Genomic DNA, 25077 nt, shown 5'->3' on the forward strand with positions numbered 1-25077 from the left:
AGCTTTTTTTTTTTTTTTGGTTAGAGGAGGAGGATGGGTGGGAGACACTACATAAGTAGTGTTTCGGGTAAAGCTGTCACTCGAGAACAGCCCCTTCACAAACCACCTTCAACTTACGTTGAAGTCCGGTAATGTAAGAAAAGTACTGAACTGCCCAGAAAACTGCTAGGAGGTGCCTCTCGCAGGCTGAAAATCCCTGTTCCACTGGGTCTAAAAGTCGGGAGGCATAAGCCACTGGTCTTAGCTGCTCGTGCCGTTCCTGAAGTAACACGGCCGAGAGGGTCAGATCTGTGCTCGCTACCTCTATTGCATAGGGGGAAAGGTGGTCTGGGACTTGTAGCGCGGGTGCTGCGCTAAGGGCTTTCTTTAACTCCTCCATAGCCTCTGTATGCTGCGGAAGCCATTCCCAGGGGGCTCCTTTCTTAAGGAGGTCTGAGAGTGGGGCTGCCTTTGTCGCAAATCCGTCGATATGGTTCCGACAATAACCAACCCGTTCTAAGAACGACCGGAGGGCTGAAACATTCTGGGGAAGGGGCAATTTGACAATCGATTCAATTCTTTTGAATTCGATCTCGCGTTTGCCGTGTGTGATGACTGTACCCAAATACATCACTTTGTTTTCCAAAATCTGGGCCTTTCTTGGGTTAACTTTACAGCCAATTGAGGTTAAAAGTTCCAGGAGCTCGGCCAGAAGCGTAATGTGCTCTGCCTTTGTGTCTGTCTGCAGTAGTAGGTCGTCCACATACTGTACCAGACATTCGGGGCGGGAAAATTTCTCTAAACCATTCGCCAGCTGTCGGTGGAAAATGGAGGGGGAATTGTGGAATTCTTGTGGAAGGCATGTCCACGTATACTGTTGCGCTTTGAAAGTGAAGGCAAATTTGTACTGGCACACCTTTGCCAATGGGATTGACCAGAAGCCATTGCTAATGTCCAATACCGTGAAAAATTTGGAGTTGAGTCCCTGTTTGAGCATGGTCTCGGGACTTGTTGCTACCATGGGGGCTACTGCTGGGGTTACTTTATTGAGCTCCCGATAATCGATGGTCAGACGCCATGATCCGTCGGGCTTTCTCACTGGCCAAATAGGGGCATTATTGGTCGAGGCTACTGTTCTAAGCACACCTTGCTCCAATAAGCTACCTATTACTTTCTCTATTTCTCCCTCTGCTTCTAGGGGAAATCTGTACTGTTTCTGTGGTCTGGGGTCAGGTCCGGTAACGTGAATTTGTCCAGTCATTCTGCCGCAGTCGTGCCGGTGACTGGCAAATGCTGTCCTATGTTTGTGTAATACTGCCTTTACTTGTCTGTCCGTGTTTAGTGTAGTCAGGTCAAATGAATAGTCTCCTACTGCGCTAATCCTATTAGCGTACTCTCCTATTGTGAGAGTAGCGGGTGCTCTGTCCGATCTTGCCATTCACCAGACACACTGGTTCACTGGGTCGAACGACAGGCTATGGGCATTCATAAAATCTATCCCTAAGATGTGTTCTGCTGTCCGGGGAAGATTTACTAGAACGACGGGGTGTTTGGTGGAAATGTTCGCTAGCTGGATTGCTACGGGTGCTGTAATGTGTCCCTGCTACGAGTGTCCTGTGAAACCGCTAAGTGTGATGGTGGAGGTGGTCGGCCACGTGTCTGCCTGTGCCGTGGTGGTGGAATTAATTGTGGTGCGGGACCCTCCTGTGTCCCAAAGTAACTCTATGGGCTTCCCTCTAGCCTTCGCTGTGACTACCGGTCTTCCGGATTGATCCCAAAGAGTGTCACAGACCCAAGTGGGGGAGCCCGAACACCGTCATTCCGTCCCGTCCACATTGGTCTGTCCTGACTGGATCCCTATACTATGGATTGGTTTGGCTTTATTCCTATTCAGAGTGCCTGTCTGCTGGCCTCTCTGTGATCTTTGGGGTGCATTACATTCCTTAGCCCAATGTCCTAACTGGCCACAGTTGTAGCATTCCTGCGACTTCTGTGGAGGGCTGTTCTTTCCTTCATTTACCCACGCGGGGTTTTGGTGCGCTCTCACTGCCTGTATGTCTGCTGCAGCCTGAGCTGCTTCTGGGGATTTCACCTTGCCTCTGCCCTGAATTGATTGCTCCCAAGCGCGGGACAATCTTTTCAGGACCCACTTCTCATTATGGGCCTCTTCTGAGGGGTCATAGCTGTTGCAAGCACTCTGTCCTGCATCTGTGGCATGGGAAATTATGGTGCACGTCCATTTAACCATATTTTCACGGTTCAAATGGGCTCTATTTAAATCGCCAAAAACTGCGTTAAAATGGATCCACAGTCTTCCTGCGAATGCTGTGGGGTGCTCGGTTTTCTTCTGTCGGCACTTATTAAGTCCTTCTACTGGGTCACCTCGATTATACCCTATGGCATCTAAAATGGAGGTGTGCATTTCCTCTAGGGTGCCTCCGCCAACGTTCTGTGGGTCGGGGAGGGCTGCTACTACCGATTGGTCTAAACTCAGAACCGTGAGTTTAACCTGCTCTCTCTCGTCCAGGCCGTACATGGTTGCCTGTTGCTTTACTTTTGCGAAAAATTGGTGGGGGTCTGCGGTGGGGAGAAACGGAGTGATCTTTTCACACGCGTCCCTGAGTTGGGTTACAGTTAAGCGGGTGGTGTAGGTGATATCGGGTGCGCCTTCTGTGGTCGCTTTCCTTTGGGTGGTGACTGGATTCATTGGTACGGTAACTATCTGATCTGTGGGGGGTTGGGGTGCTTGTCTTTTTTGCTGCGCTGCTGGCGCACATGTTCCCTGAACATAACGCTGCGCTGTCTCACTTAACTCTTTCCAGTCGGGGGCATTCTCCTCATCTAACTGCGTTCCAAAGGTGCTTTGGAACCCATTCTGCACTGAAAGCAGCGATTGCAGCTCCGCAATCTGCTTCCTGCATTTTGCATGGTCTACTGTACTCTGTCTTTGTTCTGTGGTGGCAGCATGGAGTGCTCTTAAAGCTGCTTTAAGGTCAGAGCATTGCCTCTGCAAAGCCTCTACCTGCTTCTCTGATTCTTCTCTTATCAGGACGGCACGTTGCACGTCCTGATAGGCCTTTTCGTACTGGGTCTGGGAACTGCTGAGATGGGCTAGACAAGACTGATGTGCCCTCTTGGCATCATCCACCTCTTTACCTTTCTCTGCCAACTTCCCTCTAAGATCCATATTTTCCTTCTCGATGTCCCTGACATCCACTTTACTCATTCGATTTCTCTCCTCTAATTCTGCCCGTGGCGTCTGAACGACCTCCTCTGTGCCTCGCAATTGTGCCAAACAGGACACGATTGCCATCGGCTTGCGTGCTTCGCTAAGGGTCTTCTTATGAATTTGAGAGAGGTTCTCCCACCAAGTATGTCCTATACTTCCGGGACCTGTCTCCTCATTCAAACAGAATTCTTTCCAAAGGGGCCATCCCTTTCCTTGCAGATACTTGCGGAGTTCCAGCTCCCACACGGGACACTGACCTACTCGGCTACTGCTGGTCGCTGCGACCACAAACCGTTCTGGGTTCATGAGGCGTTCCATTGCCTGCATGGCCATTATCTCTGACTCACGTTAATTTGGAACAGGGGGTGTTGAGGTTATGTCTCACGAAACGGGTAAGGCTTACGCTATGTTCCGTTCACAAAACTACCGAAAGTTTGTCGCAACAAAAATGCTTTCAGGTTTTCCTTACAACCCTGTTAGTACGCATGCACTAAACACACTTCCGAATTACGTTTATTCGTTTGAACACCTTGAATACTTGTGATTTCTTTCCTTTTTCTTTACCAGATTTCTAATTCAAATTTCAGGGTCCTCGACGGAGTGGGGGTGCCACTTGTAACCGCGTCCCGTCAGGATGTCGCCACTAAATGTTGCACGTTTTACTTGAGTGTATTACGCGTTTATTGGAGTGTATTAACACGCCTCCGTTTAAAGGCCGTGTGCTTAACACTGCTATGGCTCTGTATGTGTAATTTCAGCTCTGAGTCGCCAGGTGTCGTATATAAACACCTCACAAGTATCTCAAGGTCAGGTTCAAAGTAATAAAACTATACACCGATTAGTAAGTTCCAACGATCAATATTTATTATACAAATATAATAAATACGCATACACACGCTAAAGACTAATACCTATTTCTACTATTAAACGACTAAATACTGATCTAAGTAGGAACCAGCAAGGTCAGGGGACAAGGCCTTTGTTCCTTTCTGGGCTGCACCTTCTGTTCGTTACTAGTCGAATACTGTATCAGTTCACGTAGCGAGCGTCGTTTTGGGACTTACCGAACGATGGCTGGTGCTCAACGGCTGGTGATGGAAGACAGGATCAACGGCTGGAGTCGGAGTCAGGATACAACAGCAGATCTGGGTCGAAGTCAAAACAGCAGTCCAAGCCGGAGCACAAAACAGCAACGGAGCCGGAGCACAACAGCAAGCCGGAGCAAGAACAGACAGAACCATGTGCGGGGTCTATCTTTATAGGGTCCCCCAATGTCCGTGCCTTTTCGGGGCGGGCTTTACCTGCCATGCATTGATTGGATCATTTCCCAATCGATGTCTCACAAATCCCCCAATCTGAGGGTCTCTTCTCGATGGGTGGGGCGGTCTCTAGGGTCTTTTGTGATGGATACTTCTGGTGCCGTTTTGTCTGGGCGTCCACTCAAAGTATCCATTCAAAACCAAATGTTGCTATTGTGTGTGCCCAGATCTGGATTGCCTCATTACTATGCAAAGCGTTTTGCTATTAACACCTTTGGTTGAGATCTTCCACCTGGTCATAAACTAGTTTTGCTACGTGCAGAATGCTAATTAGTCTTTGCAGACTGCTTGTCCTGGCTAAACTGCTTTCTCCCTGCAGTCTCAGCAGTTCTCCATTTTGTTAGCCCAGTGTCCATCTTCGGTGGCTACATTTGCCAACCACATAAATGGGTAATGTGGTACATAAATTTCAATATGTTCATATGGAATGGTGTGATGCCAAGTCTGCAGGCCATTTGCCCCAGTTACTGATTTGATTTGATTTATTGCCACATGTACCGATGTACAGTGAAAAGTATTTTTCTGCGGCCAGTAGGTACATAGTAGACAAAAAGAGAACAGTCGACAGAGTTCATTGACAAATGGTACATCGACAAACAATGATTGGTTACAGCACAGAACAAGGGGCCAAACAAAGCAAATACATGAACAAGAACAGCATAGGACATCTTGAATAGTTTTCTTACAGGGAACAGATACTGGAAGAGTGTATCAAGTAACATGTCCCTTTGACTGTTTGCAACTGCGACTGAGGACTGACCGTACCCAACCAGCTCGTGCTTGCAAAGTTCAAAACATAGGTTGGAACTTGCCCATCATTCACGCTGGCAGGATCTTCTGGTCCTGCTGATGGCACACCTCTACTGCGGGTTTCCGAGTGGCGAGGGATGCATTCAATGGACCACCCTCTTGACTATGGCAGGACCAGTAGATCCCATGCTGGCCAATGGCGGGTTGGTTCTGCCGCTGCAAAACATGCAGCAGGTTGCATTGAATATCCCACCCATAGTGTCAAACAGCATCCAGAAACGAGCATGTGAGTCCAATTCATATTTATGCTCCATATTGCCGCCTCTCATCCAGTTCATCAAACCCTGTTAGCATTCCCTTCTCTTCTTTCCTCCTTCATCTTCTTATTGAGTTTCCTCTTAAGTGCATCTTTGTTATTTGCCTCAACTACTCCTTGTCATGGTGTTTTCCACTTTCTTCCAACTCTCTGGGTAAAGAAGATTTTCTCGATTTCCCTATTTGAATTTTTAGTGACTTGTATATTTGTGGGCCTCAGTTTTTGAATTCCCCACAAGTCTCCTCTATGTCTGCCTGTCTACCCTCTTAACCCCAACATCACTAAGACCTCAATTAAGTCACCAGTCAGCTTCTCTTACCTATTGTATCTTTGATTGTGGATGATTGGTAGCTCTGATGTCAGGGTACATTGGACTGGGAGAGTACTGAGAAATTCTCCAATTAGCTTTGTTTTTGCTGGACTAAGCTCCAATAATAAATTGAAGTTCACGTACAACATTGGGAAGCAGGGCAGGAAATTGTGAATATCAGTGCTATGACCAGGTAAACCAGGGAGTGGGTGTAGGGGAATCCTGTAAGGAACAATTTGCTGGTATTGGTCTTCGTGCTATCCACAAGATCACCGCAGACCCTTCTGTTCAAGCGGAGTGCAGTGTAAGCTCCCTACCTCACCAATTTACCATTCTAGTTCTGATCAATCTAATTTACACCTCATTAAGACTGGTTACGTTTCACTGGGATTACCCTTTTTTCCCTCTCTACTATTATGGCATGCTGAGTATTACCCAGATCCTGCAATGATGAAAATCTAGCCGATTTCTTTTTGATGGACACTGTTTTATTTTGCGAGATTATGAGCATTGAAAGGTTGTCATCCACTAAAGTATTAAAATCTCAAGAAAACATAACATTTTGTTAACCAAATATGAATGCATTTAGTCTGACAATACTGTTTAATGCAAGTAACCTCATATGGCTAGTGTTACAAGGTTACACTCTAGGTCTCAGCAATAAAAATAGGTTGGAATAACAGCAAGAACTTAGATTTAATATTGTGCTTTTCAAGAAGGAAAATGGCAGCAGGATAATGCAATGCTCCAGTATTGTAGCCCTGTGTCAGGGATGGTATTTGTGTTCGTTTCTACTCAAGATCAGAATGTTTTGCAGGAAGGACGTGTGTCTTTTCTTGGGTCTTTGAGTGTGCATCTCTGTTACATAATTCAGCAGCAAGCTTTTGTGAGTTTTAATAAAAGGTTATTTATTCTCACACTTACCTCAAATTTAAACCGCACAGTCTCACATTAATTCCCACATACACACACCCCTAGATTGGTCACAGGTAAAAATAATACACATATGCAAATCATGGTGAACTTCATCTTTGCTTTACAATTCCTGGTGATGCAGGCCTGGTTTCTGAAGGAAGTTGGTGTTTTGAAGTTGAAGTGAGGATCTTGTCAAACAAAGGATTCTCAGCAGGCTGAGGGGTTTCTTGCTGTCAGTTTTCCAGGAGGTTGATTCTCTAGTGGCCTCTTAATTTGGAGCAGGTTGAGGGGAGGGAGGGGGTGGGGAGAGTCCTTCGGCCTGTTGGTATCTCCCACCACAAAATATTGCTGTCAATTGCCATAGCTGCCTAAATACTTGAAGTTAGTTTGGCTTTGGTGGAACTGCCTGCAAACAATCTGTGCTGATTTTTGAAAATGGCTGCCATATCATGTGACTGTCTACAAATCTAAGTCCTTTTCCAAATAGTGGAGGTGTTCATGTTGATTCCAGCATCCTGTGTTGTGGTTTAACATCGTAAGGTTTTGAGACAGTTGTCATAATATACACCAATATATCATGGTGCAGACACACACACTGATGGACATACAATAGGACCAATCAACACGCATAAACACCGCAGCCAATCACCAGTTAGAGCACACTCACTATAAAGACAGAGGGCATCAGTTTTCCCGCTCATTCGGGATGCAGCCTTTCAGAAGCACAAGAGCTTATAGTTTACAGCACAGATTCTCACCACGTGCTGAGTGATTCGACTGGTTAAGACAGGCACAGGTCTTTAGTTAATCTAACATTGTGTAGCCCACAGTCATAGTATGTTCAGCAGTTTATAGTTTAATAAAATAGTGTTGTACTATTTTAGGTGTTGGTGGTCTGTATGTGTTTCGAGGATCCAGAGCACCCAACACATCAACAGTTACTGTCTTTGTTTTCAAATGCCCATTCAATTTGATAATCTTTTGGATTGGTTTCAGGAAAGGGCATTGATCCACATCTGTCTGGAATGTTCCTTTTGTTTCCCCATGCGATAGGAGAGTGGTTTTAACCCACAGAAGAAGTAAAGTGATCCTCAGGCAGCCATATTTTAACCTTTTGTGTGCAGTTTTAAAATATAAGAATTACTTTGAAATTCAGAATAGGAGATGTTGGTATTAGCATGACACCTGTCTCTGCAGCTGTGTGCAAACATGCATATCAGTAGTGCAGCATCACTCAATTCAACTTGTGTTTATAAATCAAGCCAAGAACAGGCTGTGCAAGATAATGTGATGTAAAATTAACAAGTCGAAAGATTTGAAAACTTGCGCTTACTTTGTTTCTGTGAGGTTTTTCATACTTTGAGCCGGTACTTTCATTCTTTTGTTCTGATTATTGATTTTTCTTCCCGTGTTTAGAGATGGAGACCACCTCACTCCAGGGACAACGTCGTGACCCAGCAGAAGATGGCACTGCTTCAGGACGTCTCGTGGTTCGAGTGAATGGAGTTTTACATGACGGTAATCTCAGCATCTTTTAGAGAATTAAAGGAGACGAGGTTAAAGTTGAGACTAAAAAGGTTTTTAAAGCTGCAGCAAGAAGGGAGATGGGGCAAGAGTTCAGTTTTTTAGCATTTCAGAGATTATGGATGCGATTTAACCCCAAAGAATTGCGTTGTTTCTGACGGGGTTAGGTGGGTTGTTCTCAGCACTTGTAGCACTATTGATGAATCCGCAATCTAATGCCACCCTTGCTTATCTTCAGTGCCCTGATGGGGAACGACCCTTGTGGCCACACTCAGCATCATTTCCTGCACTGAGGAGCTCCTGTGAGTGGATGGCATCCTGATCTCTTGAGCCCCCAGTGCAACCCTCGGACCCCCCCCCCCCCCCCACTCCCTCCCTCCAGCAAACTCACTCACCCAGGGCACCCCTGGGACCAATTCCTGGCATGGGCGAAATGCCTGCTTGGCACTGCCAGCCTGGCCGTGCTACCTGAACTGGCACCGGGTGGAACTGCCAAGGTACTCAGGTGGCAACAGCAGTGCTAGGCTGCCACCCTGCCTGGAGGCCAACCACCCATTGGCTTCCGATCACCTGGAGACCCCCACCCCCAATACCGTTTTACCTGGTCCAGTTTATGGAGACGAGTAGTGAATGGCACCCGGCTGGGGTCTCCTCAGCGAGGTTGGTAGATGCCGGGTGGCCGTTAGATCCAGTTCTTAAACTCACTTAGCCATGCGAGACTGGATCCTGCCCACCATCTGTCGGGAGTCCCCGGAGAGGTCTCTCCCGGGATTTATCGCCTGCATCTCAGCCCAGTTCTGGCATGACGCAGCGGTTGACTAAGGTGACTAATGGCTGGGCCAGTAAGTGAAGCTGAGGACTGAAGAGTGTGAAAAGAATATGGAAACCTAAAGTAGGTTGCAGAGATAGGATTAGGTAAGTATACAAAGAGGGCAGCACGGTGGCCTAGTGGTTAGCGCAACCGCCTCACGGCGCTGAGGTCCCAGGTTCGATCCCGGCTCTGGGTCACTGTCTGTGTGGAGTTTGCACATTCTCCCCGTGTCTGCGTGGGTTTCGCCCCCACAACCCAAAAATGTGCAGAGTAGGTGGATTGGCCACGCTAAATTGCCCCTTAATTGGAAAAAATAATTGGGTAATCTAAATTTATAAAAAAAAAAGGTAAGTATACAAAGGGATGAGAGGGTGAGGATTTTAAATTCAGAGCATTCGGCAATAGATCCAGTCGGTCAATAAGAATGGAAGTGAAGGGTAATTGAGACCCAGTACAGGCCAACTTGAGGTTTGAAAAGGTTGGAGTGTATGGAAGTGGGATTATGAAGGAATTCAGTTTTTAGTTGTGACAGATGCAGGAATGAAGCATTCATAGAATCATAGAATGTACAATGGAGAAGGAGTTAATTTGGCCTCGGAAACCAGCTCTTAGAAAGAGTACCCTACTTAAGCCCACACCTCCACCCTGTCCACATAACCCAGTAACCTCACCTAATCTAAGGGCAGTTAGCGTGGCCAATCCACCTAACCTGCACATCTTTGGACTGAGGGAGGAAACCGAAGCACCCGGAGGAAACCCACGCAGACACTAGGAGAACGTGCAAACTCTGCACAGACAGTGACCCAAGCAGGGAATCGAACCTGGGACCCTAGAGCTGTGAAGCAACTGTACTAACCACTGCGTTACCATGCCCCGTGCGAGAGCAGCGAGTAAAACATTGGGTTGGAGACGGGTAGTCTTGGAGAAGAATTAATTGTGTTGTTGAGAGGGAATATATGGGGTTTGGAGATTTCCTCTAGATTGAAGAAGATTCAAGAATTTGTATGGGCTGGTTTGGTCGGGAGAAGTGACTGAACTCAGTGAAGGGAATTTATGACCAAGTACAACTGGTGGTTCCCTCAGATGTTCCAAAGTCACATAACAGGCATCAATGATGTAGGCATCCCGCCACCATTTTTAAATGGTGTCCAGATTTCTCGACCCCCATCGACGTGACCCCCGAACTACCCCAAAAACCACAATTCACCTCACGGGATCCTCAGGCTCTCTTGCACCCGCACAGGGCATCCTCGGGCACGATCCCCGTCAGGGCAATAATGCCAGCATGGCACCATGGCACTGCCAACCTGGCTGTGCTCCTGCCTTCAGGCATTGCTACCCGGGCACCTTGGCAGTGCCAGGCTGACAATGCCAAGGTGCATGGGTGGCACCAGTAGTACCAGGGTGCCACTCTGCCCAAAGGGCAAGCACCCGGGGGTCTCTAATTCCCTGGGAGGCCCACGAGCGCCGTTCTGTCTGTTCTCCATTTATGGAGACCAGCACTGAATGGCGCTTGCCCAAGATCCCCAAGATGAGGGGGTTAGATTCCACGCCTTGGTAGATTTCAGGTGTCCATATTAGATTCGGACTAGCTAAAAAAGTGCTAAATCTGTTTGTTTTCTGCAGGCTTGTTGACCACTATATCGAATTGCATGAGCAGCTCTCCCTGCTTTTCCATTTGTATGCAACAATATGACATGGCTCTGCCTGTCTGACACTTAGCTGTTATGCCATTTCCTATACAAGGATATGGTTGCGACCCTTTGTATTTACTGTGCCATTTAAAAAAATATTTGTTGTGCGTGTCGCTGGATAGGCCAGCATTCATCACTCATCCCTAATTGGCATTGAGAAGGTGGTTAACTGCTTTATTGAATCGCTTCAGGTCGTGTGGGATAGGTATACTCTCCTTGTGTCTGTTTCCATATGCGACTTTGACAAAATGTTCTGCTGCGCTTCAAGCCTATGTCAAATTTGCAAGAAAAACCCAACTGATTAAGAAAAAGCCTGTTCAGTTCTCCCAGTTTGGCCTAGTTGTGATCCTAAGGCAACAACTGTCTGAGGACAACAGTCGAATTCTGCGTTACGGGGCTGGATGGGTGGGCATTTCCCATCCATCTAATTTTTGGTCTCCAAGAGGGTTTATCTTTCTTTTGAGACGCTCTCTTCTTGAATCCTGTCACTGACCAGCTTCTACGTCTTTCAGTTTCTTCTTTTATATTTTTCCAAGTTTAAGTATTGTTAAATCTTTCCCAACGGCCATTTTGAATCAAGTGTTTAGTTTTATTGGCTTTCAGATTTGTTTTGAGATTGGGTCATCATGATTTCTCCATTTGAGCTACTGCCGCTGCATAGCCATCAATCTGTCTGCTTTAACAACCTTTCTCTGGCACTTTAATCCTATCCTAAAAGGAAAACGTCTTGTTTGATGACAGCAGAAGCCTCTGAGGTGACCTTCCATTTAAGCTTATTTTCTACCTGGCAGGAGATGGCTGCAGTTTTATGATTAAATTTCCCTCCCGTGGAGATCCATCATTGTAGGTCCTCATTCACATTTGAAGATGTAATTCCTGAGGACAGTTTGCATACAGGCTAAGTACAGTTGCGTATTGCGCCAGTATAACTTTTCACAACCTGGGTGTGTGAATATTTTGAATTGCATACAGGCTGATTCAACATGTGTATTAGTGCCTGAACTCACTCCAGGATGCATGCCTCTTGTGGTCTATAGTGCAATAGAGAATAATGTGACTTTCTGACACCAGGAGCATGGTGAAGCTTCATTTTCATTGCATCAAATTAAAATTGTTCTGGCGAAGATATGGAAGGGGCGGGTGGACTGGCCCTACAATTAATTATTGGTGCAGAGCACTGGGAAGGTTGGTCTGCAATCTCAGCTGTGAGTCAGAACAGGGTGTCCATGGCCAGGAAATGAACATGCCAGGCTTTTACAAGGGAAAGGCTGCAAGTTGAGCACAGCAAAACTAATTGATCGTGGCAGTAAGCAGTCCATTTTTATAATCTGTGTGCTCTTCAGCATTTATGTGCTTTTCTGGAATTGTTGGAGGGATTTGAAACTGGTGTCTGCTTGCCTTTTGGCTGTCCTCTGTTCCTGTTGGTGTCATCTCAAACTTCTCGTTATGACCGTGCTTTATTGTTTAAGTTGAGGAGTTATGTCTTTTTGACCTCGTTAAAAAATATATATATTTTTTGCAGATTGCTGTAAAGATCCAAATATTTAGATCCCTTTTGATTTTGGCCAAGGGTAATTTTCTTACTGATTCAGATGTATTTGAGTTTCTCCTCCTGGGCTTCAACAGGTCTATAATATATTCTGCAGGCTTTTCTGCTACATATTTTTTTAATACTGTCTGCCACCCCTGGTGACCTATGCAATGTCTCCTTCCAGATATTAAATCATATCCCTGTATTACAGAGTTTATTTTGGCAGACTGATTTTGAGACTGTCATGTCTTTGTCTATCACTGTCATGTTCCACTTGAGCTCAGCTGTTTTCTTCCTGACCAGCTCAGTTAAACTCTTGCCTTATCTTTGTCTTCCTGACACTTCACCTCTTGTTTGTTACTGAGCCTCGTTAGAATACGTTGGCCTTGCAACATTGACTTCAGACCCTGGCGTCTTTTGAATAGCTTGAACCTCGGGTCTTCTGGGTGACAAATTGGAATTCTTGTGCATGTGGTTTAGAAAATCAGACAGGTTCACTTCGTGCTGCCCCTGAATTTTTGAAACCTACACATGGGTGGCATTATCAAGGAATCTAATCCAGTAAAGAAAACACTCTATTAGATATCAATGCATGAGTGTACTTTTTGGCACTCCCTCTGGTTTAGCACAGGGTTAAATAGCTGGCTTTTAAAGCAGACCAAGGCAGGCTAGCAGCACGGTTCAATTCCCGTACCAGCCTCCCCGAAGAGGCGCCGGAATGTGGCGATGAGGGGCTTTTCACAGTAACTTCATTGAAGCCTACTTGTGACAATAAGCAATTTTCATTTCATTTCTTGAATAATTGTGAAAGAACAGACTAAGAATCCATTATGTGTGCGACAGATTGATATTTTCTTTAAAAAGAGAGCAGAGGTAAAGCATTACTTGGACTGGCGAAAGGTAGGAAGAGATGATCATAAGTGCTGGGATCGCAATTTACAGCAACAATTTTGATTCTGGAACTGAGAGTACAATTTCAACATTTGCAGGTGGCATCAAATTTGGGGTGTAGGGTACCTCGGTACATATGACAATAAACAAATCCAATCCAATCCAATCCTTTAGCTAATCAATCAGTGGTCCTCCATGTTGAACATTACTTGAAAGAAGAACTGAGGGTAGCAAGGACACACAATGCACTCAGGGTGGGAGACTTCAATGTCCAGCACCAAGAGTGGCACGGTAGCATACCTACTGAAGGAGCTGGCTGAGTCCTGATCTGCCAGGATGGGGCTGTGGGAGGTAGGGAAAGAACCAAGAAGGTGGGAAAACCTACTTGACCTCTCCCTCACCAGTCTACAGTATTGGTAAGAGTGTCCACCCTCTAAAGCCACTTGACTTCTGACCTGATTATATCCTTGGCCCAAGCGTAGACAAAAGGGCTGAATTCGAGAGGTCAGACGATAATAACTGCTCTTTGCATCAAGACCTTGTGTTGTGTGGCATGAAATAGCTCTCATAAAACTGGAGTCAATGGGAATCAGGGGGATAACTGCACTGATTGGAGTCGTACCTAGCACAAAGAAAGATGGTGGTGGTTGGAGGTGAATCATTTGAGTTCCAGGACATCACTGCAGGAGTTCCAGGCTTAGGCTTACAAGTGGCAAATAACATTCACACCACACGAATGACAGGCAATGACCATGTCCAACAAGAGAGGTCCTAACCATTGCCCTTTGACATTCAACGGCAAATCTGTTGGAATTCTTTGAAGATGTAACTAGTACAGTTGACAAGGGGGAGCCAGTCGATGTTAGACTTTCAGAAGGCGTTTGACAAAGTCCCACACAAGAGATTATTGTACACGATTAAAGCGCATAGGATTCGGGGGGAAGTGTATTGAGGTGGATAGAAAACTGGTTGGCAGAGAGGAAACAAAGAGTAGGAATTAATGGGGCCTTTTCAAATTGGCAGGCAGTAACTAGTGGGGTGCCACAGGGATCGGGGCTGGGACCCCAGCTATTCACAATATATATTCATGATTTGAATGAGGGAACAAAATTAACATCTCAAAGTTTGCAGATGACACCAAGTTGGGTGGGAGGGTGAATTGTGACGAGGATGCAGTGATCCTACAGCATGATTTGGACAAGTTGGGCGAGTGGGCAAATCAATGGCAGATGCAGTATAATTTGGATAAGTGTGAAGTTATTCACTTTGGAAGCAAAAACAGGAAGGCAGATTACTGCCTGAACGGTTGTAAATTGGGAGAGGGGTGTGTGCATGGGGATCATTTGTGTCCTTGTGCACCAGTCGCTGAAGTTAAGCATGCAGGTGCAGTAGGCGGTAAAGAAGGCTAATGGTATGTTGGCCTTCATTGCGAGAGGTTGCGTGTAATAATAATAATCTTTATTGACACAAGTAGGCTTACATTAACACTGCAATGAAGTTACTGTGAAAAGCCCCTAGTTGCCACATTCCGGCACCTGTTCAGGTACACAGAGGGAGAATTCAGAATGTCCAAAGTACCTAATAGAACGTATTTTGGGACTTGTGGGAGGAAACCGGAACACCCGGAGGAAACCCACACAGACATAGTGAACCATAGTGCTAACCGCTATGCAGCCATGTTGCCCTAGGTGTACAGGAGCTGTGATGTGTTGTTGCAATTATACAGTGCCTTGGTGAGGCCACACCTAGAATATTGTGTGCATTTGTGGTCTCCATTTCTGAGGAAGGATGCTTTTGCTCTCAAGTGAGTGCAGCAAAGGTTGACCAGACTGATTCTTGGGATGGCGGGACTGTCATACGAGGAAAGATTGACTAGGTTAGGATTGTTCTCGTTGGATTCAGAAGAACGAGGGAGGATCTCACAGAGACTTATAAAATTCTAACAGTACTAGACAGGGTAGATGCAGGGATGATGTTCCCGATGATGGGTGTGTCCAGAACCAGAGGTCACAGTCTGAGGATTCAGGGTAAACTATTTCAGGCAGAGATGAGGAGCCATTTCTTCACCCAAAGAGCGGTGAGCCTGTGGAATTCATTACCACAGGAAGCAGTTGATGCTAAACACTGAATATATTCAAGAGACGGCTAGATATAGCACTTGGGGCGAATGGGATCAAAGATTATGGAGAGATAGCAGGATTCGGCTATTGAGTTGGATGATCAGCCATGATCGTGATAAATGCGGAGCATGGAAGGGCCAAAAGTCCGCCTCCTGCTCCTATCTTCTATGGATCTATGTATGTATTACCATTGCTGAATTACCTTGGGGGCTACCATTGACCAGAAACTGAACTGGACTAGCCATATTAATACTATGGCGACAAGAGTAGGTCAGAGGCTGGGAATCCTGTGGTGAGTAATTCACCTCCTGATTCCCCAAGCCTGTTTACCATCTACAAGACACTCGTCAGGAGTATGATGGAATACTCTCCCCTTGTGTGGACGAGTGCAGCTCCAAGAAGACTTAAACGCGACACCATCACTGAGTCAAAATCCTGGAACTCTATTCCTAACCTCACTGGGTGTACCTCACCACATGGACTGCGGTGGTTCAAGAAGGTGGCTCACCACCTCCTTGTTGAGGGGAATTGTTGTTGGGCAATAAATACTGGCATGGTCTTGTCAGTCATGCCCACACCCCACAAATTCATGAATGAAATAAGAACCCTCTCATGTGGAGCATAGACTCCAGCATGGGCAAGCTGAAACAAAATGGCCTGCTTTTATGCTTTAGACTCTTAAAATCATAGATTACCAGTTACATTTGCACTCAAAAGGTATGCGGTCACATAAATCTATATATTGAACATCTTCTTCTGTACCTTTTTTAAAGTTTAGCAAGTTTTCTTTTCCCAGTTCTGACTTATTGTGTATATTTTCTGAACATCTCAAACAGTGAAAGATGAAGACCCACAGATGTCTCTGGCTGAATACTTGCGCTCCATTCTGCACCTGTGTGGAACAAAGACCATGTGTGATGAAGGAGGCTGCGGCTGTTGTGTTGTGGTGATTGAATATGATGACCCTGTGAAACCAGAAAAAAGAATCATCAAGTCAATGAATTCAGTAAGCCGATGACTACTATGTTTGTTATTCAGAGTGCATCTGTTTAGTGGGCAATATACCTTTACTTACTGGAGCACAGTAAGAAGTCTTACAACACTAGGTTAAAGCCCAACAGGTTTGTTTCAAATCACTAGCTTTCAGAGCACAGCTCCTTTCTCGGGTGAATGTACCTGATGAAGGAGCTGTGCTCCGAAAGCTAGTGATTTGAAACAAACCTGTTTGACTTTAACCTGGTGATGTAAGACTTCTTACTTAAATATTTTCAGTGGCGCAAACAAAAATTGAACCATTTTAGCCTGGCATGTTATCAACGTGGTGCTATAGAAACCTGTTTTGATGACAAAGGAGATATATATTTAGGCTTATACAATTAATGAAGAAGATGTATTCTACTTTGGAGCAGCAAGAGCAACTTTGTAAAAATAAACAAATAAATTGGGTAGGAAGTCGATTTTGTGGTCAGACAGCATCAAAAACTCCATAACTCCATCAAGTTTTTTTTTCAGAATACTGAGCCAGTGAGGTTAATAGTGGTTATGTGCCCGAGAGGGTAAAGAGATTTTTTCATCTTGTTATGGGCCAGGGTTTAGAAAACTCCGAAGTATATCATGGAGTTCACCTGACCCATGACTTTATTTTTATTTTAAATATTTTTTTATTCAGGTATTTGAAAGTTTTTATCATAATAACAATGACATAAACATGGTATAATAAACATTTCCACCCCCATCCCAATCTTCACTTACCCCAACCATAAAACAACAATCCCCACCCCCCTTGGAATACTGCATCTGCTGACATTTTAATTTTCCCCGAGAAAGTCGACGAACGGCTGCCACCTCCGGGTGAACCCAACCATTGACCCTCTTAAGGCGAACTTTATCTTTTTGAGACTGAGTAACCCAGCCATGTCACTAACCCAGGTCTCTACACGTGGGGGCTTCGAGTCCCTCCACATTAACAAGATCTGTCTCTAGGCTACCAGGGAGGCAAAGGCCAGGACGTCGGCCTCTTTCGCCCCCTGAACCCCCGGCTCTTCCGACATTCCAATGATCGCCACCTCCAGACTCAGCACCACCCGTGTTTTTAATACAGTGGACATTGCCTTAGCAAAACCCTCTAACCTTTGGGCATGCCCAAAACATGTGGACATGATTTGTTGGGCTCTGACCCACGACTTTTAATAGATTGTGGTTATGGGGAGCACAAGGGTCTACTGTACAGGTGTGATGCAACAGAGATCTAACGTATTTTAAAAACAAAACCATGTTTATTTATGAATCCAGTTTACACTTTTTATAAACCCACAGGAAGCATCTTAACAATTATCAACACCAATAATCCCACAGATACAATATTCTATAAGTAACCCTTCATAACTTTCCTAACAACATCCATAAGTCCAAAAGGATCTCCACCTGATGGGGCCGGGTCATCCTGGGTGGTCCTGACCCCCATACCAACAAAGAGAAAACATCTCGGAGGAGAACACCATCACAACTGTAATCCCCACCTTGCACTAGTGCAGAGACACACACCTCGGTGGCCAACATTAGTGGACAGGCTTCTGGAGCACAATCTGGTGAGCACCACACAGCTGCTGATGCACATCAGATGGAAGCAAGAACATCCAAAGGAGTTAGCAGTTGTAGGTCTACTGGATCCCAGGACTCAGCTTAGTCCCAGTCAGATGCCGAGCCTCTGGACAAGGTTCCCCCAGAGCTGATGCAACACTAGGGCATGGCTGTGAGATTCAAGAGGAGATATCAGCGCTACTCCAGTGAGTCCATAGTCAATTGGAGGAGTCCCAAAGGCTACAGGCGCAGGAGATGGTGCCAGGAATGCGTGGCACTGAGGCCAACACAGCTAGGATGGTGACTGCAGTAGAAGTTCTGGAGCACTGACGTCAGCACTTGAGTGTTGGTGTAGAAGGCATGGCTCAAGTCTGTGATGGCCATGGCTGAGGGCCTCGACATCATGTCCCAGTCACCAAGGGGCAAGTTCCGTTTGCAAGGGGACATTGCCGAGACAATCCAGAGCATGTCCCAGTTGCTGAGGAATGAAAATGAAAATGAAAATCGCTTATTGTCACGAGTAGGCTTCAATGAAGTTACTGTGAAAAGCCCCTAGACGCCACATTCCGGCGCCTGTTCGGGGAGGCTGTTACGGGAATGTGATGTGTTCCAGATGCAGCAGGGCAGTGGCGTGGCACTGTAGAACACGGCCCAGTCACTGAGGAACATTGCTGAGGGCATCAATACCATGGTGCAGACAATGGGGAGCCACCAGGGCTGGCAAAGCCAAACGACTCAGAGGCCCCTGGCGCTCTCTCCACAGAGCCCTATGGGCACCATCCAGGAGGAAGCACTGAAGGCCAACCCAGTGCCTGATGACTATCTCCCCCCCCCCCCCAACTGAATACTCCCGTCATGACTTCTATGTAACCTGGCACTCCCTCCCCCTCCTACAGCTCCCAGCAGTAGACAAACCGCAAAGTCACACTGGTGCAGAGCATGGCAGAAGAGCGAGAGCACCCCTTTCTGACTCCCACAGAGGGCAAACACATGGCCTCAAGACATTAAATAAGAAACAGGCAACAGTACATCAAACAGTAAATGGTGAACAGGATAAGAACTAACCCCCCCCCCCCCCCCCCTCCCCCCATGGCTGCTCCAGTAGTATACCCGCATCAGTGGAAAGTCGCTCGGTTGAGTAGAACAATACACCAACACGGAGCATGGCGGAAGAGCGGGACAGCACCCCTTCCCTCTCTCCAGCACTGGCAGTGTTTCCGGACTCCAGGCCACAGAGCAAAAGGAGTTGTAGCAAACAGGCCCACAGCCTGCGGGCACTAAACAGTAAACAGCAAACGTAAAATAGCAAGCTCGCATCTTCCGAATATTAAACATAAACAAGAAACAGTAAGAAAAGGCACCAACAATTTGCTTGGACTCCAAACCTAAAACATTAAACAGTCACCAGCGCAATAAAGACACCAACAATCCTCAAAGATATTTCTTCACGATCTTCAAATTGCTCAGTTCAAGTGAGCCACCCTTTCCCTCCTGTAGTACCGTCGCCTGGTCACCAACTCCACCCAGTCCTTGGTCCAGGTCACAGAGGTAAAAGAGGTGGAAGCAAGCAAACATAAGGCTTCCAGACATGAAACATTGAACAGTAAGCAAGCTGCAAAGCAGTTCTTCATACCTTCAGCAAGCTGCTCAGTTGAATCAGCCGCCACCCTTCCGCTTCGTCAGCACTGGCTTTAGCCTTTCTCCCCTTTCTCACTCCAGGCAACAGAAGGAAAAAAGGCGGCAGCAAGCAGATACACAGCCTTCCGGTAGCTGCAGGAGCATCCAAGTCACCCCTCTCTCTACCCTCTGGCAGCTCCCAGCGGCGGACTTCCAAACCAGAAACAATCATTATCTGAAAGCCACACCAACACAGAGCACAGCAGAGTGAGCGAGACCCTCTTCCCCACCTTCAGACTGACAGCAGACCCTCTTCCCCACCTTCAGACTGACAGAAGGCCTGTTCACAGCCACCCATTGACTTATTGCAGGCCACCAAAGCAGAAGAGTAGCAGCAAGCAAACACCAGGCCTTCGGGCAATTTGCAGTCAGAAGCAGGAGCACGCAGAAAACAGCACATGCTGCATGTGGGGCTGTGAGGTGCTCACATAACTAACAATGTCAATACCCTATTCACAGTAGCCTTCAACTGTGGAGCTGGGGGCTGCTCACAATCCAAGGGAGTGAAAGTGACCTGCCACATATAATCACCTTGGGCGTCATGCCAGAGAATGGAAATAGTTACTCACCTCCTCAGCAGCCATTGCGGAAGCTAAATGACACACGTGTGATTTCTCACTGGACAGCCAGTTAGTTCCCGGGAGGCGCATTGGGGCGAATCCGGAATCCACCACCGTAGTGGGCCGGTTAGAGAGTGAATAATTTGCACCCAGCGCGGATCCTGCTAATCAGCTGGTATGCTCAGATCCACACTAGGCACAACGCGGTGGTTAAATCGTGACCAGTATTTGAGATGCAGTCTCATCAAAGTCCTGTATAACTGAAGCATAACATCCTTAATTTTACAATAAAAACAGAAAATGCTGGATAAACTTAGCAGGCCTGGCAGCATCTGTGGAGGGAGAAGCAGAGTTAACGAGTCGAGTCCATATGACTGTTCTACAGGCGCGAAACATTAACTTTGTTTCTGTTTCCACAGATGCTGCTAGACCTGTTGCGTTTATCCGGCACTGTCTGTTTTTATTTCAGATTTCCAGCATATGCTTTTAATCCTCGCTTTTATGTTCAATTCCTCTCCTAATAAAGGATGGCATTCCATTAGCCTTCTTGTTCACTTACTGTGCCTGCATACTAACCTTTGGTCACTCGTGCAAGAGAACATCTAAATCCCTCTGCACCTCCGCATTCTAACTGATATTTTGGGATAGACAAATTTCGCAAAAAAAATGTCACTTCAGAAGAAAATTCCATATGGATGGAAGGAAGTGACACAACAAAAGAGAAACGAGGTGCACAGAAGTCTGGGACAAACAGAACACCATTGCAATAAAGACTCCTGCAGAAAGAATGAACACAAAGTAAATGGAATGTTGGCATTTATAGCAAAAAGAATTGAGTATAAAGGTAAGGAAGTGTTGTTGTATCTATACAAAGCATTGGTAAGATCGCACCTGGAATACTGTGCACAGTTTTGGTCCCCTTATTTGTGGAAAGATGTAGCGGCATTGGAGGCAGTTCAGAGGAGGTTCACTTGATTGATTCCACTAGATTCCTCTTATGGTCTTCTGAGGGGTTTGTTATTTGAGGAGAGATTGAACAGTATTAGGCCTGTACTCTCTAGAGTTTGGAAGAATGAGGGGAGATCTAATTGAGGTATACCAGATGCTAAAAGGTATACCAAATGCTAAAAGTTATGGATGAAGTAGATGTGGATGCCTCCTCTTGTGGGGCATGCTATAACAAGAGGTCATAATCTTAGAATAAGAGGTAGCAAATTTGAAACTGATTTGACGAAAAACTACTTCTCCCAAAGGGTTGTGAATCTGTGGAATTCGCTGTCCCAGAGTGCGGTGGATGCAGGGGCAGTGAGTAAATTTAAAGAGGAGTTAGACAGCTTTTTAATTGGTAATGGGTTTAAGGGTTATGGAGAACAGGCAGGGCGGTGGAGTTTAGGCCAGGGTGGGATCAGCCATGATCACATTGAGGGTGTTAGGTTCAGGAGGCTAAATTGCCGACTCTTGCTCCTAGGTCATGCGTTCTAGGGAGGAGATGCTCTGCTGATTTCACAATCCAGCTCTTGGTCTGTAACATTGTGGGTAACCAATGGTGCGTAAATGGGTGATGGAGGGGGGATGGGCGGCGTGGAAAAGAATGGAGATGGCGTCATGTAGAGGTACGAGCCTGGGTGCCATGGTAACGGCACAGTTGCCGCTCTCCCCTAAGAGGTTTACCACGAGCCCGGTGGAGGCGGCGACCCTAAGAATCTGGGGACAGTGGAGACGGCATCGGGGGGAAACAGGGGGCTCGATGGAGGCTCCACTGGGTGGCAACCATCAGTTCATCCCAGGGAACAAGGATGGGGGATTTAGGGGGTGGCAAAGGGCGGGCATCAGCAATTGAGGGACCTGTTTATTGGCGGGAGGTTTGCGGGCCTGGGGGAACTGGAAGATAAATTTGGCCTTCCCCAAGGGAACATGTTCAGATACTTGCAGGTAAAGGCGTTTGCTAGGCGACAGGTAGAGGGATTCCCTCTGCTGCCGTCGCGGGGGACGATGGACAGAGTGCTTTCGGGGGTGTGGGTCGGAGAGGGGAAGGTGTCTGACATCTAAAAGGTAATGCAGGAGGTGGAGGAGTCGTCAGTGGAGGAGCTGAAGGCTAAATGGGAGGAGGAACTCTGGGAGCAGATAGAGGACGGGACTTGGGCGGATGCCTTGGAGAGAGTCAACTCTTCCTCCTCATGTGCGAGGCTTAGTCTCATCCAATTTAAGGTGCTGCACCGGGCCCACATGTCCGGGACTAGGATGAGTAGGTTCTTTGGGGGTGAGGACAGGTGCACCAGACGTTTGGGGAGTCCAGTGAACCACACCCATATGTTCTGGGCATGCCCAGCACTGGAAGAATTCTGGAAGGGGGTGGCGGGGACGGTGTCGAGGGTGGTTGGATCCAGGGTCAAACCAGGGTGGGGACTCGTGATTTTTGGAGTTGCGGTGGAGCCGGGAGTGCAGGAGGCGAAAGAGGCCGGTGTCCTGGCCTTTGCGTCCCTAGTAGCCCGACGAAGGATTCTGCTACAGTGGAAGGATGCAAGGCCCACAAGTGTGGAGACCTGGATCAGTGACATGGCGGGATTTATAAAATTGGAAAGGGTCAAATTTGCCCTGAGAGGATCAATACAGGGGTTCTATAAACGATGGCAGCCTTTTCTGGACTTCCTGGCTCAAAGATAGGTAACTTGGTCAATAGCAGCAGCAACCCGGGGGGGGGGGGGGGGGGGGGGGGGGGTGTTCCTTATTGTAGTGTCTATTCTGTAACTTTATATTGTGTTAATTTGCGTTGTTGTTAAAATGCTGTGTTGTTCATGGGGGTGGGGCGAATGTTTATGATTGTTAATATTATTGTTATTTTTGGTATTTTACTATGGTGCGTTATTGTTGTATAAATTCAAAATTTTTCAATAAAAATTATTTAAAAAAAAACCCAAAACATTGTAGGTAACAGATAAGGAACACATCAGCCAAGATAGAATGGTGGAGCAGACCCGATGGGCCGTATGGCCTAATTCTGCTCCTATATCTTATGAACTTATGAACTAAGGTGGATTTGAGGCGCAGACATATGACCTGAAAAAAACAATTTGCCAAATAGGATTATAACATAGTCGCAGAAACAGAAACCTACCTTAAGCAAGAGGAGGAATGGCAGCTTAATATTCCTGTCTCCAATGTATTCAGGAAAATTAGGGAAGTTAAAAAGGACTCGACGTGTGGATGACAGTATTGACCAAAGATCTGATTACAGCCCTGAAAAGAGATGACGTGCTTGGAGGTTCAAAAATGGGCCTCTATTGGAACAGAAGAGCAGCTTTAATGTGGCTTGATGTATACTGTAGGATGTCAAATAGTAGAAAGAAAAACAGGGGCATATTTGCAGGCAAACTTTAGAAAGATGGAGTGGTGATAATGGGCTTCTATTATTATAATATAAACTGGGAAAATAACAAAATAAAGGCAAAAAGGGGAGGAATTGACTATAAGAGTGCACAAGTACTTTCCCGAATCTGCTCTGTTCCCAGCCCAACAAGTCAAGAACTGCATTGGCGATTCTGGGCAAAATCTTCTGCTCCCGCCAGTAACGGGAATTATGGCGGACGGGGGCACTTAATTTGGTGCGAGACAATAAAATCTATTTCCTGATAGCGAGGAAGAAATGTTGGAATTTGGTTCTCCTGACTTTTGAGCTGAGTTAAAGGCGGGTCAGGCTTCTCGATAAGCAATGTCATAAATCCCATTTGCATGCACTAGCAAGTCTTGAATGCTCATTAAAACGCCAACTCGCCAGAATCACATTTCCCTTCGAAATTAAGCTCCCTGCCAGTGGGTAATTAGAACATTCTGTTTTACGACTGTACATAAGTAGCGCGCTTCACTTTATCCATGACTTTGGGGGGGTCAGTGCACGCTGCTCCTGTCTTCCTTTAACCCTTCACTCCTCCATATCAGTGTCACGGAAGGCATGATCAGTTGGGCAGGACTGGTGGGACGGGGGAAAGACCGGGGGGGGTAAGGAAGAAAGACACTCTGGGAGGCATGTTTAAGAGACTATCCAGGGAAAGATGGGAGACTGATTCGGGGGAGGGGGGGGGGGTATTATGGTTACTGTTTGGAGAATGCATCCACACTGTTGGAACATGTTTAAGAGACTGTCCAGGGAATGAAGCCAGACTATCCAAGGCATGTTAGAGGTCTCAGCATGGCATGCATGCCCTGGTCTTGGTCTTGACTGGAGGAAAGTCTGCAGAGAATTGTGTAAAGAGAATAGTCTCATCTATTGCATTTAGTCCTGAGGGATCAAATCATGGTACTTGGATGCAGAGGGACCAGTCACATTCAAGGGAGGCATTTAGATCCGGGGTGGTGGTATTTCCAATGTCATTGGGACGGGGTGTAGTAGATGGTCTCAAAGCGGGGTGGGAGTGGGGGGAATCTCTCTAAAGGTAAAGTTGCAGATGGCCTCGAGAACAGGAGGGGTCAATAATGAAGGGAATGTGGACATCAACAATGATGGGAACGGGGGAGAACCAGAATGCCAGCATAAATAATACTGGGGGCAAGGGAGGCTTGATGGTCACAGGAGGAGGAGGAATTAGGAGGTGATTATTGTCTCGGAAGAAGGGAGGAACTTGGTTAGTGACATAGAGTGGTTGGACTAAGAACCTCTTCCACTTTGCTTTTGAACTGCATTATAACTGCAATCAGGAACTAAACAATAGGGCAGAGGTCTCAAAGTGAGGGTTTATGACCCCTCTTTTGGATCAAGTGAAGGGGGCACCTTATTAATAGCTCACCAAAGCCATGGAGAACAAGGCTCAGCCGAGTACATTTCTCAAAGTTAAAATGCCCATTGAAAGAGCATAGCTCTTTAACTCATGGAGTAT

The 25077-nt window shown here is 46.4% G+C and overlaps 1 protein-coding gene across 2 annotated transcripts in view; it reads left to right on the forward strand.

Annotated features, from left to right (window-relative positions):
* Positions 1-25077, forward strand: part of LOC119970555 (xanthine dehydrogenase/oxidase-like) — a 225224-nt gene that overhangs the window by 39248 nt on the left and 160899 nt on the right. For both annotated transcript variants that reach the window (XM_038805371.1, XM_038805370.1), the window contains 2 exons: positions 8235-8336; positions 16226-16395. In XM_038805371.1, the coding sequence (XP_038661299.1) occupies positions 8237-8336; positions 16226-16395 (270 nt within the window). In that variant the 5' untranslated portion in view covers positions 8235-8236. The remainder of the gene's footprint in view (positions 1-8234; positions 8337-16225; positions 16396-25077) is intronic.

Source organism: Scyliorhinus canicula, chromosome 8 (genome assembly GCF_902713615.1).
Source record: "Scyliorhinus canicula chromosome 8, sScyCan1.1, whole genome shotgun sequence".
Taxonomy (NCBI): Eukaryota; Metazoa; Chordata; class Chondrichthyes; order Carcharhiniformes; family Scyliorhinidae; genus Scyliorhinus; species Scyliorhinus canicula.